This window comes from Pipra filicauda, unplaced genomic scaffold (assembly GCF_003945595.2).
Source record: "Pipra filicauda isolate LSUMZ 115617 unplaced genomic scaffold, ASM394559v2 scaffold14_size4853619_pilon, whole genome shotgun sequence".
Taxonomy (NCBI): Eukaryota; Metazoa; Chordata; class Aves; order Passeriformes; family Pipridae; genus Pipra; species Pipra filicauda.
The window spans coordinates 2,261,951-2,281,476 of record NW_024103985.1 but is presented as its reverse complement, the minus strand read 5'-3'; the positions used below and the strand labels follow the sequence as shown (position 1 = coordinate 2,281,476).

General features: G+C 38.9%; 1 protein-coding gene across 1 annotated transcript in view; it reads right to left on the bottom strand.

The window, feature by feature from the left end:
- Positions 1 to 17,645, bottom strand: part of ADGRD1 (adhesion G protein-coupled receptor D1) — a 135,188-nt gene extending 117,543 nt beyond the window's left edge. The window contains exons 1-7 of the mRNA XM_027733162.2: positions 17,562 to 17,645; positions 17,429 to 17,465; positions 13,422 to 13,505; positions 8,214 to 8,336; positions 3,529 to 3,708; positions 2,114 to 2,368; positions 221 to 285 (exon numbers count right to left, since the gene is read on the bottom strand). Coding sequence (XP_027588963.1) covers positions 221 to 285; positions 2,114 to 2,368; positions 3,529 to 3,708; positions 8,214 to 8,336; positions 13,422 to 13,505; positions 17,429 to 17,465; positions 17,562 to 17,630 — 813 coding nt within the window. The 5' untranslated portion in view covers positions 17,631 to 17,645. The remainder of the gene's footprint in view (positions 1 to 220; positions 286 to 2,113; positions 2,369 to 3,528; positions 3,709 to 8,213; positions 8,337 to 13,421; positions 13,506 to 17,428; positions 17,466 to 17,561) is intronic.
- Positions 17,646 to 19,526: the final 1,881 nt, after the last annotated feature.

The window sequence follows — 19,526 nt, the reverse complement described above, 5'->3', positions numbered from 1 at the left end:
TATTTTATTTAACAGTTAATTTCTTTCATCTGTCTTCCTTTAGGAGTTGTGTAGTACTTCCATCTTTCCATAGTGGCTAAAAATTCTCCCTATGCATATCCAAAAGTATATATAATTGGGGTACTAAGTGCCATTAATGCAAATTATGAAGTGAGACATGTCTGTATGCAATATATGCACGTTCTGACATCACAGAAAAGAGTTAGGAGGACTGTCCTACCACAGGTTTTGTAGTGGTTGTCATCAGAGACCATGGAATTGTGGAAGAAAGCAAAACTTGCACCCCTGGAAAAATACAAACACAAATGAGAGCATTAACAAATCTGACATTTAAATATCATATACATATTTATATATATATATATTTTCCCTCTGCAAGCTGAATCAGTTCTACCTGGAAGCAACAGATTTGCTGTTCTGTAGATTTTACTTATTTTCATTACTGCAGCTACACATGCTTGTTTAAGACACTTAATTTTCCGATTCTCTCATCAATTTTATTTCCTCACCTTTGTGTGGATGAGCACTGCAGCAGTCTAAATCTTAAATACTCAAATCTTTGTTTGCAAACAGGAATTTCAAGTGCTATAATTTAATTTCAAAGAGGGCAAGTGTACAGTTGAAACATTGGAATCCACCTTTGTCCAACAGCTCTTCCCCCCAACAGACTCGGAGGCCCCCACTCTCTCTGCAGGGTTTCAAAAGGGAGCTACAAACATCAGTGTCCACCAACCAGATGTTTTGAGCCCCAATAAGACTCTTTCCAAACCAAAGTAGAGAGGGGAGGAGTAAAAACTTAAGCCCTGAGCAGGATTTGCTTTTGTGGGAAGGGCTTTCCACGGTGCCTTGGTTATTTATTGGAGCGAAGATGGGAAAATGGGGGAGCCGAGGGTGGTTGCTGCGAGTTCACAAGGATTCAAGGGGTTAAAGAAAAAGAGTTCCCTTTGTATTTACAGAAGCCATAGTTCTGTGACAGTGAGACAGGGCACACATATAGATGAACCAGGGCAATTCGAAAATCTGCCGCTCTTGAGTTCAGCACCGGAACATTCTTCTTGAGTTACATTAATCAAAGAGTCTGATTTATGGTAGCTTTGAGTTGGATGGTGTTATAGTAACCCTCAATTGTTGTGAAAGATACAGCAGCCAAATACAAAAGCATTTTTTCCAACATGACTAGAGCATTATAAATTTTTTTTTAAAGTTTTTAAAGCTATTTCCTGTATCAAATGACTACCAAATGAATAGTCTCACAATCAGAAGTTCTGAAGACTTTCAGAGGAATCACTTTTTAAAATAAAAAGGCTTTAATATAAAATACTTGAGTGAAGTTCCTACTATTTGTGTGGCAAATCAAATAGATTGCTTCATTATATACCAGGTGGAAGGTTTTGTTTTTCAGTGATGTCAATTCCGCATAAACTACTTTATACTTTATTTTTTATAAAACACATTTTGTATATATTTGATTGGCATAATCAAACTTTGAAGTCACAAACAAGCACATTCTCATTTCCAGGAACGCATCAGAAGTTCTGTGTTATGAAAATGGTTCCCGTGGGTTTAAAAGCACATGAGTTATGGGTGTAACTGCTTTAGCTCTCAGAAACCTGGTAAGAATAAATGAAGGCAGGGAAACTTCCAGCAAAGCCAAATGTTCCAGGTGCCCCATAGCTTTATTCCTAAAATGGATGCTTTCTAATTGCTGCTCACACTTAATAGCAACAGTCCTTCTTGCAGTGAAAGGTTTATTATAAGGATCCATAGAACCACTGACAGGATTTACTGGCCAGACTTTGTTCTAATCCTGATTCTTTGCCTTTTCTATTACATTTCAGCTGATCTCTTTTTCTATTACATTTCAGTTGATCTCTTTTCTTTTAGTTCCCAAGCAGTTAATGTCTCTTTATCACCAGGTGAAGGAACCCAAGATGAAAAGGTTGCACATCCAAAGGCAGCCAAGTGTCCCGGCGACATTCAGAGCTGAAATTTTGCGCCTCTAAAAGTTGTGCTGAGTAGCTGAGAGATGTAAAACAAATGCAAACCCTGCACACTGAGCATTTATAAGTCAGCAGCTTTAGAGATGATGAACTCTAGCCATGCAGACACTCACCAACAGCAGCTGTGAAGTACTGCTCGACCTCCCGGGGGGTCAGTGCCCTTTCCCAGATGATGAATTCATCGAAGGCCCCGTTCACGTAGCGCTTGCTCTGCTCCCCCTCTGTCCCTGTCAGGAGATTGGCACTGGGGTCTCCATAATCATAGAACACTTTCCCATCTGGGTCAGTTGTGTTCAGAGTTCCATTGACATAGACTTTCAGCCCTTCTCTTGATTTCCAGGTAAAGAGAATGTGAGTCCAATAAGGACCTGCAGGACAATAAAAGTCACAGCAAAAGCCATGAATCAATCCCATTTGGAGCCTTTCCTGTTCAGGGTGGTTTTGCTGACTCTTGCAATGGTGTGGAGCTGCATAGGAAGTGCTAAGAGTGACTTATGGAATGCTGATGCTGTGTATATTAATCTTTATACCCATGGGGAAGCCCATGCTTTGGCAGAATGCCTGCTAGCTTTTGTCTGAACTTGGGCTCACTGCAGCTCCATAAATTACAGTTGTTGAGTATTATTGGCCAAGATTTGAGGTCTCTTCAATACTGTCTCAAAACTCAGCTCAGCAAAAACAGCATAAAGGCTGCAAGAACTGGAGAACAAGCAAACAGACTAATTAAAAGCTGTCACTGTTGCTTTGTTATGCTTGAGAGTTAGAAAACATAATATTAATTTCTACTTGGATTGGATAAACCACAAAAGTGCGAGTTATTCTTACGATTTTGCAGCTTTTCTCTTAAAATAAGATTTCTAAACTGATCCATTAAACTGTGCAAAACTCTGCTACTATGAGGTTAGAAAGTCCTATTTTAACAATGCACAGGTAGTCAAATTAATGTCAGTAGCATGATCAGAAGACCAGAATTTGTTCCAGTCATTAGGTATTACAATACACAGTTTAGATAGAAGCAGTAAGATATGTGATATAGCAGAATGTTTATTAATACTATGGCATGGCATAGAAAACTTGACACTCAACAGATAACAAAATTATGAAAGCACTAAACACCCAGTTAGATAGTTACCAAATAAAGTCTTAATTTAGGAGGCAGCAGAGACAGCCCACCAGTTTTGGAATATACTGAGAACTGTCAGGGATTAACCAGCATTCTTTGCTCATGTTTCCATCTAAACATGCATTAATCTATTGATGTCAATAGTTCAGAAACAACTGGAAGCTGGATCCAAGGCCTGTTACCGAATGGCAAATGTTCTACAATAAAATAGCACTTTTTCAGTTTGTACTTTATCTCTCTCTCCCCTCATCAAGAGAATTCTCAAGCACAGAGATCTGTAGCTATTTTTATATATCTACTTCTCTTTCCTGATGTTGTGCTCTTACCACTACCTCTATCTGCAAGCATAGAGCAAAAAGTAACAAAGAAATTACGTTTTGGTTTTTTTTAAATTATAAATTCTACCTGGTGGGCTAAAGCTTGCTTTCCACTTCATCATTGCATTCCCACGGGTGTAAAATTCCACTGAGCCTTCACCTTCGTTTGAACAGATTTTGAAACCACTGGAAATTACCCGTCCACCAGAGGCAGGGAGAAACTTGGCCTGTTGGTCTTGAGTCTTCCAGAAAAAGGAAAATGTTACTCCTGATAAAAGCAAGTGAGAGGAGACTTTAATAAAATAAAAAAAAAAAAAAAAAAAAAAAGAGTGCAATTAAAATTTTCCAATATGTAGAATACAGCCAGTGGGAATGCTTTTGAGGCCAGATCATCTGCTAGCATAAACAAGGACAGGGTTTTTAAAATCAACAATGCTCTAACAGTTTAAGCCAAATAAACATCTCTCCCTGTTTTGCTTCACATGTGCACACACAGGACACAGCAAGAATCAGTGTCCTGAGCAGCTTCTGTCAGTTAAAGCCAAAGGTTTTTGATCACAAGTCTCTTTCTCCCAGATTTATGCTTCCTTTCCCTTTGCCTTGTCTCTCCATTCCTTTTACCCCTCCTGTGATGATCCCCTTTTCCTCCTGTGATCTTCACTTATTCCAGAACACCCATTGCTCCCATATCCCCATATCCTCCACCATATCCAACACCTACATTTTTTTTGGTGTTCACCCAACACCATCACAGCCAGAATCAGTGCATTGACCATTCCCAAGCTACTGATGCACTGCCTGGCTGCCCTCACTTATTGAGTAGCACTCATTGCTAACCACACTTTAATTCTTTAAGCATGCTGTTACATGTGTTTTCACACTTCAGTGCTCCAATAACTCCTGAAAGCAAAGAACCAGTGTAGAAGAACAGAATAGTTACACATGCAGAGCCACAGAAAAAATTCTGATGCCCCCACCTACACAAAAACAAAATAATTCTGCTCAAATGCAAGTGCAGTCCTGCAAGTCTACTGTGAATAGCTTTGTCCACAAATAATGCTGTTTGATCCACAGTAAATTTTACTACTGAACTGTAAAATGGAGGAGCTCTTCAGATTATACCTTAGGAAATATGATTTCCATAAGATAGTGGTTTCTTTATTAAAGGTCACCTCAAAAGGCTTAACTGAAACACAGGCAGCAAAACAGATCTCCCTCACACTGCAAAAGTTCTCCTGGCTCTACTGGAGAGGTTCTGCAGTCAAATACAAAGAAAATGGTTTGACTAAACAGCTCCTAAAAATGTTCACCTCAGAATTCACAGTGCAAAGTGCTAACAGTAAAATTTGAGTTCAGAGCAGGTTGAGGAAAAGTTTCTAAGTAGGGAAGTGGAAGAGGTTTTGCCTCCAGGGATCACAGTGAATTAACAAGGCAATGACCCTGAAGATCACCTTATCTAAACTGCCTGCTCAAGGTAGATCTTGTTGCTCAGAGCTCAGCTGGGATTTTAACATCACCCTGGATGCCTCTCTCTGTGTAAACCACCCCAATGCTTGGCCACCCACATCGGGGAGAATTTTTTTTCCTTAGATCTAATCAGCATTTCCTGGGCTAAGATGTGCCTGGGTTGCCTGGCACATTTTCACTGTGCATCTCCAAGATTTTTTGGCTCCATCTGCTTCTATAACCACTCATCAGGTAGGAGGCAGCCCTTAGAATCCACATTTCCTCACGGTGTAAGGAAAAGCTTCAGCCTCCCCTCTCATGTCCTACCAGACTCATCTGCCAGACTCACTCTGGCTTGTCAGCACCTCCTTTGTATCAGGGGACAGAAATGGGACATAGCACTTCAGAAGAGTGCTGAACAGAGGGGAATAATGGAATAATCACTTCACTTAACCTGCTGACTATGCTCTTTTTTACGTTTAGTCAAACTACCTATCTGGATGATTTTATAGTTAGCAGTTCTGAGGCCCTCCAAGCAGTATGAACTTTGCCAATTTGCTACCAGATAGCCCAGGACAAGTTAATGAAGCTCTCAAACTACTATGTACATTTCTTGTTAAATCCATAGATTTTTACATGTTTCATAGTTTTATGATCAAAGACAGAAAAGCCTCAGACAGTTCACGATAGTCATCAGAAATGCTATATATGGTGCATAATTTTTTTTTGTTTCACATAACCTTTTTAATAAAATTAACTTAGCAGAAAAGCTAAAAATTGTTACAGAATAAATAATTTAACTAAGTCCTATCTTCCTGTCTAACTGATCTTTGTGTCCATCCTCATGGACAGCAACTGTCAGTTTGCACGGTCTGCATCCCATTCCCTTTATGCTTTATACATGATAAAATAATCACCATGGAAATGACCAACAGACATCACTGGCCTCCTAGAAATCAATCAGTGAATGAACATCATCAGCCTCACTTTGCCTGATCTTGATGGGTGTGGGTTTAAAGCTGTAAAAATGCCGTGGACTCCCCGCTGAAGGATTTGAGGTGTCTTGCAATCAAGCTGCAATATCTTCATCAGCAGGTAAATCTGAGTTCATGTTTCAGCTTCTTTACCACACCAGGAGCAGGCTGAAACACTGCCCCAACTCTTGTTCCAGAAAGCCATGGGTGTCCCTTGCACAGCACCCTCCACCCCCCTGGTGACACCAAGCCTGACCACGTTCAGCTACTCCTGCGGTTCATGTGATCCCTCTATCAAAGCCTCTCACAACCTTTTTCCACTTCTGAAATGTAGGGAATTGCTGTTATTCCTTCTTTACAGGCTGGGAGATGCAGTTTAAGTTATGTAGACAGTGAGACTTAATTTTGCAGCCTGTCTGCAGTGGAGCTGGTTTGTCCCATCTTTGACTGTCTGTCCTACTGGAACGTCCTGTAGGAACTGACCAACCTGTGGCCACGGGAAAAATGCATCTAAATCCTCATTATACCTTGGATCAGGATATGCCAAAACTAAAAGTAAAAATTAAAGTCAGGCACACAACAAACACCCAACTTTATGAAATGTTATGTTGCACAGAGCTTTTTTAAATCTTTTTTGAATTTCAACTTCACATAAATTGGCTAAATCCGGCTTCTCCTAATGTGCTCAAACCAATGATCATGAGAACATTCTCTTGCATCTTCCACAAATGTTTCTTTTGACTGAAAATACCACTCCAACGAGCCCAAAACTGCTCACAGAAAAACCATTGTTTGAGAACTACTTGAGAAAGAGCGAGGCGGGGGAAGAGCGTTTCGACGTTTCAAAAGCGAGAAGAATTTGTTTTCTCAAGTAAAAAATAACAGTCCTGAGATGTTATGAAATTATTAGCCTAGGAAAAAATAGTGGGATTTTTGTTTCATAGGCCAGAGTATTTCATCTGGAAAGATCCCAAGACCATTTTGTTCCCCTGGTTGAATGTACTCAACACCAGTTTCACCCAAACACAACCAACGAGTCAAGGGATGTTTTAGCAACAACAGGCTGGAATAAAATTACCTTTCATCATAAAATTACACCTTACCCTTGCCACAGGTGTATTTGATTAGAAAAGACACTCCCTTTAGACAAAAGAGTGTTGGTTTTTCCCCTTTTTTTTTATTAATACCTGCTACAATGATTTATTATTTATGGTTTGTATGAGTTCTTCACATTTTACCTACTGGACATTTCAGTGTTTTATGCTTTTAATGTCCTTATTTGTGAGATACTAGGAGTGCTCTGGTATTATAAAAATAATTAGGTTATACTGTAGACATTGAAACAATATGACTTCCTGATGATTTTTATTTCCCAGTGGTATGAAAATAAAGTATGAAAAGATACAGCATATATCAGAAAATACACCTACAGTTGGATACTGAATTACTTTTTCTAATACTCTCATGTAACAGCCATGTAGCATCTGCTCTCTGTCTCCTACTTTCATAAAAAGTTCATACACAGCTCTTGTTTTATCAGCTCAAAAGTAATCCTATTTCAAGCAACGTCACCTGTTTGAAGAACAGCCTAAATCAATAAAAGCAAAAAAATTCAATATTAACAATGTTTCTTAAGTTTAGGGACTGCTGGAGTTTATAGAAAGCCTCATTTTCTATTGAGCCTTCCATTTGCACAGACTTTTAAACCCCTGGTGAATGATTGATGTCAGTGAGAAGGTGAGTGTTTGGTTTGACAGTCAGACACAGTTTGAGCCATTTTCTGTAACCAACACGTTGTCAAACCTGTGCCCTTCCCATTCCACCTGTCATCTGGTGCCCTAACCCAAGAAAAAGGGAACAGAAACAGAACGAAGAGATTTAAGTGTCTGTGAGGACAAATGGATTCCATAACACCAGAGACCTGCAAATGTTGTTATCTCTGGAGATAAATGTGAAAAACCCAAACCCATTCCTGCTGAGAGGCCACACTGAATCTGTCTCCTAAATTTGAAGTCCGTGTTACAACTTCTTTGCTTGTCAAACTGCTGATCTTGTAGGAATTAATTAATTGTTGCCACTGGTAAGATTTTGGACACTGTAAGTTTATTTCTGGCTTTGTTTGAATTAATTACACTGTAAAACATTGCTCTGAGTAGTTGGTGACCAGTTCTAATTTAAACTGCAGTTAGAAAAGACTAAATTTTCAGCAATCAACACTCAATTGTTTTAGAAGTCAAAAAAGAGTCAAATCAGATTTTTAGATTTCATTCCAACGAGGAAAGAAACAATGAGTATTGAATTACATAATTTGACAGCAAAAGAAATGTAAAAAATAATTAATAAATTTTCTCACCTTCAGGTCCACAAACTTCTGGGTTACTAATGCAAGAATTTTGGTAGCTTCCAAAGAAGAGAAAGGTAACTCCTTTCTTTTCAGTGACGTAAATTCCTTTGTTCACCATTCCTTCTACAATATCTAAAGGAAAAGCAAAATATAGTTTAGCATTTACATCAAAACTTCAAGAGGCTCTTACACCTCAGATGTTTATCTTGTTCCGACCATGTGTTTGCTTTTGTTGCTTTTGCGTGTTTTTCTTTTAGGTGTTTTTGTTTGTTTGAGCTTGTTGGTGGTTTGTTATTGTATTTTTAAAGAAACATACAGATACCTCTTTCAAGTTTGTAAATATTATATCTGTCACTCAGCTCTGTGGTTAACTAAGACTGTTTAACAGAACCCATACACCCCAAAATTATTATTTTAAAGTAATCTGAACAAACCTTACGCTTTCCAGAGTTCTGAATACCGGACACATCCTAGAGGTGTCTTACTGTTAGGCTGAGTTAGTGAAGAAATTCTTTAATTAATGAAAACTGGCACAGGGTCAGTCAGAGACAGACCATCTGTCTCGAGTGACAACCATCAATCCTGCTGTCACTGCTCCCAGCCTGTGCCTTCCTTTATGCAACAGGGACATGGGCAACACAACATCTCCTTTCCAAACTCCAGACAACCTCCAGGCAGGAGGGCAGCAGTCCCAGGGCAGGATAACACCCCTCAAGGACACAGCAACAGCCTGGCATAGCCCTCACTGAATGCAGGTTGAAATATTCTCTTATTTCAGTACTTAATTATCAGTTTTCGGGTATCTTCCCCTTCATCTGAGGAAGAAATCACCAAGTCCTGCCTCTAACTGACAGAAAAAATTTGGTTTCTTTTAAAACTGTGAGTGTGCACTATGGAGCAAAGCAAGCATTTCTAAGTTCTTCCTGAGGCACTTGAATTAGAAGTTAATCCAGCCAGAATAAATCCCATAAGGTAATGCATTTCTGTTTCCATAGCATCTCCTTTGCCACTGATGTCACTCTTTATAATGTTCATATTGAACATATTTTATTATGTGAGAACTATGCAAATGGTCTATAAAGCAGATAAGAAAGGACTGAAAGGAATTAGTGTCATGTGAAGTTCATTATTAATAGAGTTCACATTTGCCAGCATACTTTTACTGTTAGAGAGTAAAAAAATCGTAGGTTTAGTATTCCAATATAAAAATCTCAGTATCTGAGCAGCCCAAATGACACTTTCACCATTTCCATCCTTCTGCTTAGGTCAGATTTTCCAACAACTTGATGTGAGTTAATACCTAAGCATAAAGTGGACAAGAGGTCCTATTTCAATTGCACCTACACAGTATAAATGTTAGTGACTTAAATTAAGTGACTTTAATATTATGCTGCTGTAAATGTAACTGGTTTCCAGCCTGTCAGGTTTCTGCCTGGTGAGTTGTGATTTTCTGTTCTTCCTTTTATCTCCCAGTGTGTTGATGTTAAAGAAAAATACAATCAATAAATGGACATATATATGCAGATTTTTGCTTCCCTGTTTTTTTTTTAAAACTTCATGTGAATCAAAGTTGTCGTGGTTGACAAGGTCTTCCTTCCAGGCTTTGCAAATTTGTTTGCATCTGTCTTTCTAAACGTGACCTTTAAAAAATACTATGAAACAGTTAAAAATGGAGTTTTAGCCTTGAAAACAAGAAAAAAAAAATCAACCTATTTATTCTTATATGTTCCTCTGAAACATCATCTCTGTTTTAATAAGATTAACAGAAATTTTTTAGGTTCTGGAGGACCACTAAGGCACATCCTCCTCTCCTAATAATTGGGAGCAACCCAGGTAACATTGCAGGAATGCTTTTCCAAGCACGTGTGACAGTGTGAGCATAAACCACACAACCACTTGAACCAAAACTCAGTTAATTTTGAATCCAATGTTACAAGAACCATCCAAGCTTGACAAATGCAGAACAAAAAAAAAAATATGTAAATCCTCACCTACAGTTGCAGAGAAGTTAGAGTAGGCAGAGTCATTGGTATATACAAAGGTAGAGTTATGGGAAGGAAGCACAGTGAAGTTGTGGATTCTTAGAGCTGGGTGGAACAACAAAAGAAAACAAGCAAATAAGCAAAACAATGAATCAACACAATCAGTAATGAATTGACCAGTTCATATCTCTCAGCACAAAGCACAGATGTTGAGCAGTGGCCTTTAAAATGATCCCACAATTCTACCTGGGATCTGCACAAAAGAAGCAAATCCAGTGTCACTAAAACAATATTTTCTTCACAGTTACTGAGAAGAAAAAAAATATAAAAAATGCAATGGCAGGTGAAGGGCTCTATAATGTATTCCTGCTGGTGAGGAACTCTGCATGTATAATAAAAATCATTATACTGGTGCAAAAGTTATGGGCAATTCTATCCCATGTCCTGTTGTGGGCTCCCCAGTATAAGACAGGGACATACTGGAGCAAGTCCAGTGGAAGGCTGAGAATGTTGGGAACTGCTCAGCCTGGAGATCTGAGGGCTCAGAGATCTTCTCAATGTGTTCAAACACTCCATGGGAGATGTAAAAATAGTGCCAGACTCTCCTTATTTGTACCCAATGAACAGACAAGAGGTGAGGGGCACAAAATAAAATACAAAAAATTCCATCTAAACATAAGAAAAGCCCCAACTTTTTTATATCTGACAATAAAATTTTATTCTCTATTTTTTTTTCTGATGTTGATAATTTAACAGTATCTGGCACACTGTAATTTTTTACCCTGGGCAGGCAAATAAAGCTTGATGGAAAACCCATGAAGGTAAAGGGAGAGACATTGATTTCAGATTTAGTCCATCTGAGCTCAGAGAACAAAAAGACAAATGCTCTTAAAAGAAAAAGAAAAATATACACAAACCCCTCAAGATAAAAATGCATGGAAACAAGGGGTCAGATGGAAAACCTGAATACAGCCACTTTTTTTTTTTATTTGCTGCATTTTGAGTTGATTGTTTCCCTTCAATTGCTTCCACTGCTGAGATAACCAAAAATTAATTTGCTGACACGCTCTCACAACATCAAATGCATTGAGAGATATAAATCTGGCTTTGTGCACAATGACTTCAACAAATAAAATGGATTAACGTGACGGACAGATTATGATGCTTCAAGGATTCAAGAGGAGAAACATGGAATGAAAATAATTGCATGATATGACGAGTGGAAAAAACAAGAAAGACTCCAGCAATAAACAGAAGAGTTGTGTCATCAGAATGGTATCAAAAACAAGCAAATTGTCACCTGCAGTCGATTACAACAATAAAGAAAACTTTTCTTGCATATCAAAGTCAAATATCAGGCAGATACATAAAAGCTCTGCTGGAGGCAGTTGAGATGATATCTGTGTCTTATCAGACAGAATATGAGCAGCTGAGAATAATTTGAGTTATCCACTACAAAATTAAGGAAAGAACTCAGCATGGCCAGAGTTGCTCTGCAGAGATAAAGACTCGGCTCCTGGCACCCTCTGCAAATAATTGTACGACAAAGTCCTCCAGATCTCTTCAGCAGAGTCATGCAGCTGGCTCATTTATGAAGTTTTTTAACACCATGTCATAATAGGAGTCAAAAGAGATCACTCTTGTGAGCCAGTCCCATTCCTGTAAGTGAAGGTTTGTAGGATCAGGAACTTCATCTGTTCTGCTTTATCTCTGCCAAAATACTACTAAAAAGATTTCTGAATTTTGCTGAAATAATGTCATTTAACAAAACTTGAAAAACAATCTGACATTAATTGTCATTTTTCCAAGAGTTCTGTTTTATATTTATCATTTTCAAGCACTTTCCAAACAACTTTGTTGTAACATGATTGCCAAAACAGTGCTAGATATGCAACACTTTGACTTTTTTGAAACTACGTGAAGTCCAGTGTCAGAAAATGACTTTAACACACTGTTAGAGAACTCATGTGGTAATTTTTTGTAATCCAAATTATTATTCTATTGAAGTCAATAGGAATGGTGCCATCAGCTCCTAATGGAAGCAGAATATTGCCCAGATATATTTCTGGTCAGCCAATTCCATTCCTTTCAGAAATTTTGTGGAAAGATAGGTCAAAGTTTAAGCTTAAAATACTTGAACACCTCTGCAATAAAAGGGTTTAAATATTTATGGATCTTTTTCAGACTTAGGACCAGAGATTGATATTGCCATTTTTGTGTAATAAATAGCAATAACTTTGCACTTCTGGTAACATTTTTCACATAAGGCTGTCTCTAACTCCTGATTTAATCTTCTGCAGTGGTTCTTTCTGGATAAAGATATTAAAGTCACAACAGCCCCTTCCTTGCACTGGCACAAAACAGCTCAGCTCAGCTACCAGGGTGGGCAGCCCTGGAGTGAGGAATCCTGGGGAATGCACAACCAGCACAACTTGGAACCATCAGAGGAGAGAAAACAGTTCATGTGAAAATTCCTGAGGGACCTTGGTGGTTCTGCTGGAGCCCCATTAATGACATCACCTCCACATCCCTGGAAAGCCCCACACCCCCTTTTCGGTCCTGATGTGAAACCTCAGATCCAGAGAATGGCTGAATCCAACCAGACTGCCCTTTAATATCATTCCCTCTGAGATCCTGCAGTCCTCACAACAGACTCTTCAAATCAGTGAGTTTTGCCTTATTGGAAAAAAAACCAAATTAATATGAACTAACGCTGCAATACTGTTTTTAAGGAAATACCCAAAAGCAGATAAAAATGAGTAAGAAGTATCCAGATAAGAGCTTACACTTCTCTTTCTATGGATTCTACATGCAATTTTTAAAAGTGCATGAGGAACTTGGGCATTTAACTCCTTCCAAAATCAAAATCTGCACTGCTGGCATAGCCCAAGATCTCACTCACTGAGTGTACTAGTGCATGCAATACATGTACCAAACCAACTAATAACAATGTGATTTCAATGACTCTTTGGATCATAAACCTTTTCTCTTTATAACCTTAAAAATGCACAGACAGCCCATAAAACCTCTGAGAATACTCTATAAAAATCAGTTCACAAATAAGATATCATTTGGACATCAGAGCACTGCAAAAACACTAGCTGAGAAAAAAAAAAAAAAGCTGAAACTGCTGTGGCACAAAAGCTGAACCCTTTCTTTTCTCCTGCTCCTCTTTTACTTACAGACTGCCACAAATACTTATGTTATTGCCATTGTCAGTGAATCCTTTGTCTACCTCCATTCGCATCCCGAAACTCACGAATTCCATCCACATCTTCCAATGGCCAGTAATGGGAAGCTGATGCAAGAACTTTGAACCCTTGCAAGAAACACAGTTGAGAAGATTGTTAAAGACAAGACCAACGAGGAGTGCAACCAAAAATAACAATAAAGGAGGTCAATTGGTTAAGTAAATGAAAATATTTTCTGTACACCCAGTGTGGTAAATAAGTGAGGTCATAAATCAACACAGTGGAGTAGAAAAAAGCCATCTGATTAACCACTGAAGAAAACTGCTTTAAAACTCAACTGATTTTTGTTTTAGTTTATTTAAAATGTGCAACAATCTCTGACTAAATCTCTGCTTGTATCCAGCAGCATTCATTGAAGGAACAGCTGAGGAGTCAGCCAAGAGTAATTTCTAGATTTTACTGAGATTTCAAGCACATGGTGGGTAGTACAAAGCACTGTCTCTATAGCAAACTACTCCTGCTCCTGCCTCCTCCAGAGGTAACTCAGCTCTCTGCAGCTCCAGGGAGTAGGAGAAGATGCTATGGAGTTCCCAGGCATCTTACTCTCTCATCAAAATCCACTGGAAAATCAGTGCAACACTTTGAGTTTATATTAATCCAAGCACTTTTTCTCCTTTGGTTGTCCGTGGGGAGACACCAGGAAGGAGCAGGACCACAGATAAGAGCAGAGGTGTCTGCACAACCATTACAGCAGAGTGCAGCCTTCCTGATGCCTCCAGACAGCTCTCACCTCAGCAGCAGTACAGCAGAACTTCCTTTAACAGAAGGAATTTGATTTTCCTCGAGAGAAGAGCTTCCAGAATATTAAGCACCATATGGAAGAGCACTCACTCCTCCCCACATGGCCTCATCAGCTATTCCTTCAGAACCTTCCCCACTGCACCAAAACCAGAACAGCTCTTTGTGGCTGATGAGAACATTTTGTTTTCCTAAATGTCCTCTTTAGCAACAGGTGGACAAGATGACAAAGGTGAAATATCTGCTGGTTCCCACTGGCACTTTTATCTGCACAGTCTGGCTGACCAGAGGTTGAACAGATTTTAGATGTGATGATTTAAAATTAGTCAGAAGCAGGCTGCCCAAAACAACCAAATTTTTTGTTAAGATAACAGTTCTATTTTGAGAGCAGAGCCCTAACAATGTAGGAAAACATGAGCTGTAATTTCTTGTTACCTTGTTAGCTGCAAGAAACCCTTTATTCTCAAAACAATCAATTCAACCAGCTGTGCTGAAATAAATTCATAATCTCCCATATCTGAGAAAGTTTTAGAAGGTTGATACAGATACACAGAAATGTTACTGTGAATGCAAATGAGAATGATGTGTTTTGTTCACCATGATGCCACATCACCCAACTGCTTTGAGTTAATCTTTTCTTTGGGGGTGCAGGGGAGGAACACAATGAATGAGAGGGGCAAAGAGAGCAAATATTTATATTACACTATATCTGTAATTCTCTGACCTACAATCATTTTTCAGTCCCAAGTAATCTTTCAAGAACCTGAGGTGTGAAGCTGATAGAGGTAAGTTTGTTAAAACCCACTTCAGCTGTCATACACCACAGAAAAAGCTTCCCACACCTGATGTGCAAATTAAAACAAGTCACAGGCAATGTCCTTTGACATTTGCAGACTATCCTACACCTTTCTTTACTCTTGAGATCAAAACAGCTTGCCTATTTTATAATTATTCTATCATTTTAATGTCCTGGACACAAACAGGATTTCTTTATCACAGATATAAGGGTGCAAAAATTTTATTTGCATCCTTAAACTGCCAAATGCACCCAAAGAAGAGCAGTTTGATGGCCTCCACCCTCATGGTTTAGTGTCTGAAGTGTGACACTAAAGTGTGAAGGTGGGATCCTAGGATTTATATTTTTATTATGCATCCAAAGTGGATAGAATTGCTAAAACATCACAGCAAGGAATTGCAGATCTGAGGAAACAGAACTAAAAGAAATTCTGCGTCTTGTGAGGATACACAAACTACTCAGACTTGCTTCCAAACTCAACTCTACCAAAGATATCTAACAAAAGACTCATAATTGACCAGGATCTATTATTAGCCCACCTAACTAAATGTTTGCAGTTGTACAGAGGTTTTCCCACAGAGAGGGAGCAGGAGCATCAGTAGATAAGATGGGGATACCTTTAGGGGAATATGGTTACATATTTCCTTTGACTATTAGGAAGAAAAAAGCAAAACTGCTAGTGAAAGGACAAAGGTGCTGCCAGCATAAGAGAACAGTGACACAGAATAAGCACATACAAAATCCAATCTGAAATTCCAAGCAACCCAAACTCAACTAAGCTGATCATGGCAAAGCAGGCTGAGAACACGGGATATAGGAACAAGACCTTTTGCATTTCTATCTTCAAAGAACATATTCTGGCTGCTGCAAAAGAAATGAAAAGTATAAATTTCTGTGGCAGTAAGAGCATCCACATAGGCTAACCTGAGCTAACATACCTCCACCTGACTTTCATCAAACTCCCAGCTCCATTTGCAGAGCACAGACCACACCTGCTGGTTCACAGTGTGCTTATATGCAAACATCTCTTGCTCCCATTAACATCTCCCTTTTGTATTAGGGCACAAAAAAGGATTTAAGAGAGGTGGTAGAAAAAAATAATTAGAAAAAGAGAGAAAAAGAGAAAAGGAAGCTCCTGGGAGAAAATTATCTGATGCCAAAAAATGTGTCACAACATGGCACAAGCATTTTAGTAGCAGTAGCATCACAACAAAAGCATTGCCATGGCTGGCATCAAACTCAAAAGAAGCAGCAACATTTAAAAGCTGTGAAAAGAGACCAAAAAAAAAAAAGGGGGAAGGGAAACAGATATACAGCAAAGAAAATTGCCCAGAGCCACGCTGCATGTTGGTGGCTTTCCCAGCTCCCAGTTCTGAACTCCACAAAGCTGTGCTGTTATCCCACTTTCAACCAAAAGACCTCTGGAAACAAATACCTGTTGCTTTGAATGCAATGTCCTTTCCACAGATAACTACACCGATTAGAACAAAACCACAGGACTTTTTTGCAGCCTGGTTCAAATCCAGAAAGCATCTCTTGCAGCTGTGCTTCACACACACACACTCTACTCCAAAATCAGGGCTGGGTAACTTGCCCCCCTCATTGCAGGAGGCTTTTTCCCCCCTGTTGTTCCACCAGCCAGAAGCCAGTGATCCTCATCCACAGGGAATGGGATTGTATTTCTTGTTTTTGAGCAAAGGTGGGACAAAAGAAACTAATCAGGCTGAAGCTGCTGCACTGGCAGCCAACACGGCACTTCCACGGATCTCCGTGTTTGACTTGAAAATAATTACATGTGGTTAAAACTAAAAAGCACAAAGCAACACATGAACTGGTAAAGCAGTAAAATTGTGCTTGTACACCACCATGAGGCTTGAGGTTAAACTATTTATATAAACAGAAGAATTCTGCAGTTACACACACAGACCCCAAATAAGCTTTGAATAAGTTTTTTCTACATTGAAAACAGATGAGAGATCCTTAATATGCCCTGTGACTGATTTAAACTGAAGAGTGGAGGCTGGGAGGAGGGTAGATGACTTGAAGCCATGCCAAAGTACTGCAAAGTATACAAGCTGACATATCTAACACTAAATCATTGAATTGAAAATGCTGAACATTGAGGGGAAAAAAGGAAAATAGTCTGTGTGGAGGTCTGATTCAGAGAAACACACTCAAAAAATTAATAAGTGTATACAAGATTTTTCCACATAGCAAATACAAGCTATTTTTCTGCAAATATATTTCCATGCAGAATATTCAATAGGTAGGTTGCTGAATTTAAGATGACTGGGACAGTCTGATACTTTAGACTATTACATTTTTAATACTGAGCTGACATTCAAACACACGATCACAGTTTTTTTTGGAGGTACTAAGAGAATAAGAAATACAAAGCAAAAAAGCAAATGAATATTTAAGCACATTGTCATAAAATGTAAATAGAGCATTCCTTACCTGGGTGTTTGGGGAGCTGGGAATAGTTTCCATACACCTGCACATAAAATATTACATAATGAGACATAATGAGGCAAAACTTGCTAAGAGGAATCCAAGTATATCTCAATACTGACCACATTCAGAACATTACCTGGTATTTTTGCTGCAATAAAATCAGCAGAGAATAATGACAACAGAGCAGGGATAATAAACTTTCCATGGTCTATTTCAGGTTAAAAGTACAACTGAAATCAAACTCCTGTAAGATTTCAATCATAAGTTTTCCTTTGCTGCTTTTGGTATTAAAAAGGTCATTTTCCATGCAGGTTCAAAAAGTCTGTTCCTTCAGCGACGGCGAAATATCCTTCCAGACCCTTTAAGTAGTATTTTCCTGCTTCACACTTCGATATCTTCATTTAACTGCAAATAAATTCCCACGATTGGAGGAAAATTAAAAAGAAACGTGCATCAAATCCGAAAGTTGTGCCGTTCCGTGGAAAGGAGTCAAATATTTCTGTCACAATCTCAGCCAAAAAAGAAAAGATCTTGTTTTCAACTTTCTTCCTACGGTTGCCTTTTCCTTGCAATTGCTTTCACGTTGTCAGAGACCCGAAGCCGGTCGTAGTTTTGCTCGCAAGAAAATGCACTTCCTTATAGCACATCGGGCGGAAAACTCTCCCTCTTCCCTCAGAAACTGAGCTGAAAAGAGCTGCAAACTCCTCTCTTGTCCAGCTCACGTTTGCACCTCCATCCCAGATCTTTTTGGGTGGAGAGCAAGGCTGAGTGATGTCATGCTTTCTCCTCAAACTTTGTCCCATTCTGGTTCTCTATTTATATATCACGTTGCTGCTGTCTCTTCTCTGGGTCCTAACACCAGCCAGCCAGGAACAAGTGGAAACGAGTCCATGTGCTTCAGCAAACAGATAAAAAGAGAGATTACTGCTCGTAGCAATCTGCACACTCGCAGAGGAATCGAAGCCAGAACAAGCGTTCACAATTCGAATGCTCAGGAAAAGCAGAGCAGGAATTTCTGAAGGAAAGCTGAGATCTGTTTACTGAAATAACAGATTGTAGTTCAGCCTGAAGAAGCATAACCTCTAAAAAAACCACTGGTTTAAATCACATGGCACTCTGAGGCATTGATTGTACCATGCCTGTGTCTAGCAGGGGAAACTGAGGCATTCACCATTTCACTGATTTGCTCAAACTTGCACAACAAAACCAGTAAAAACAAACCCCTGGGAAAAGACTTCTTAAAGTAGTTGCTATTTTACTTTTTTACATAAAAATAATTACATATAAGTATTTCTATGAATCTCTCAATTACACTCTGAACTATATCACAAATAGTAATCAGCATTTGACCTGTAAAAGAAAAATAGCAGCTAGATCTAGTTGATATTTTTCATTTATTTTGTTCTGCTATGATAAAATCTTGCTTTCAGCTCTCTGCAAGATCTTTATTTTCAGTGAAATAAACCAGAGTAATATTTTATTCACCTTATTCACCTGGTTCCTTTTGTCAACTCTATTTCTTCCAGTGTATTATCCCTCTTACTCCTCTGCTGCTTGATGGCAACTTCTGCACCAGCCTCCTGACTGGAGTTCATTATAACTTTTAGGATGAAACAGTTTTCCATTGACACTTTATATAGGTATTATATAGCTGGAATCCAGCAAACTTGGCAGTAGCTGTGGCCCTGATTTACCCAGCTGGCTTCCCAGATGTGTTCTGAACTTCCAAAGCCTCTGGTGGTAACAAGCTCCTGGCAAATGACTGGCAAGTGGAGAGGAACTCAAGAGTCCAAGGACTGAAGAGATCAAAAATTAACTTTGGAAACCTCAAGACATTCACACTGCCTGGATGCTCCAATGTTACCAAAGTTTAATAATACAAAATCTCAGTATTGAAATAAAAAACGAATTTTGTTTGTAATCCTGACTGAGGACCTACAACAGAATAATTTTGAAAATTTTGAATTTCAGTTTCTTCAAAAATTTAGCTTCCCACTTAATGATGACCAGTCTGACTTTTGCTTATTTCCCTCCAGGTTTTTTCCAGACTTCTTCCCTCGTTACTGTTAGCCACAATCTCCTCGATATCCCGAAGGAGGAA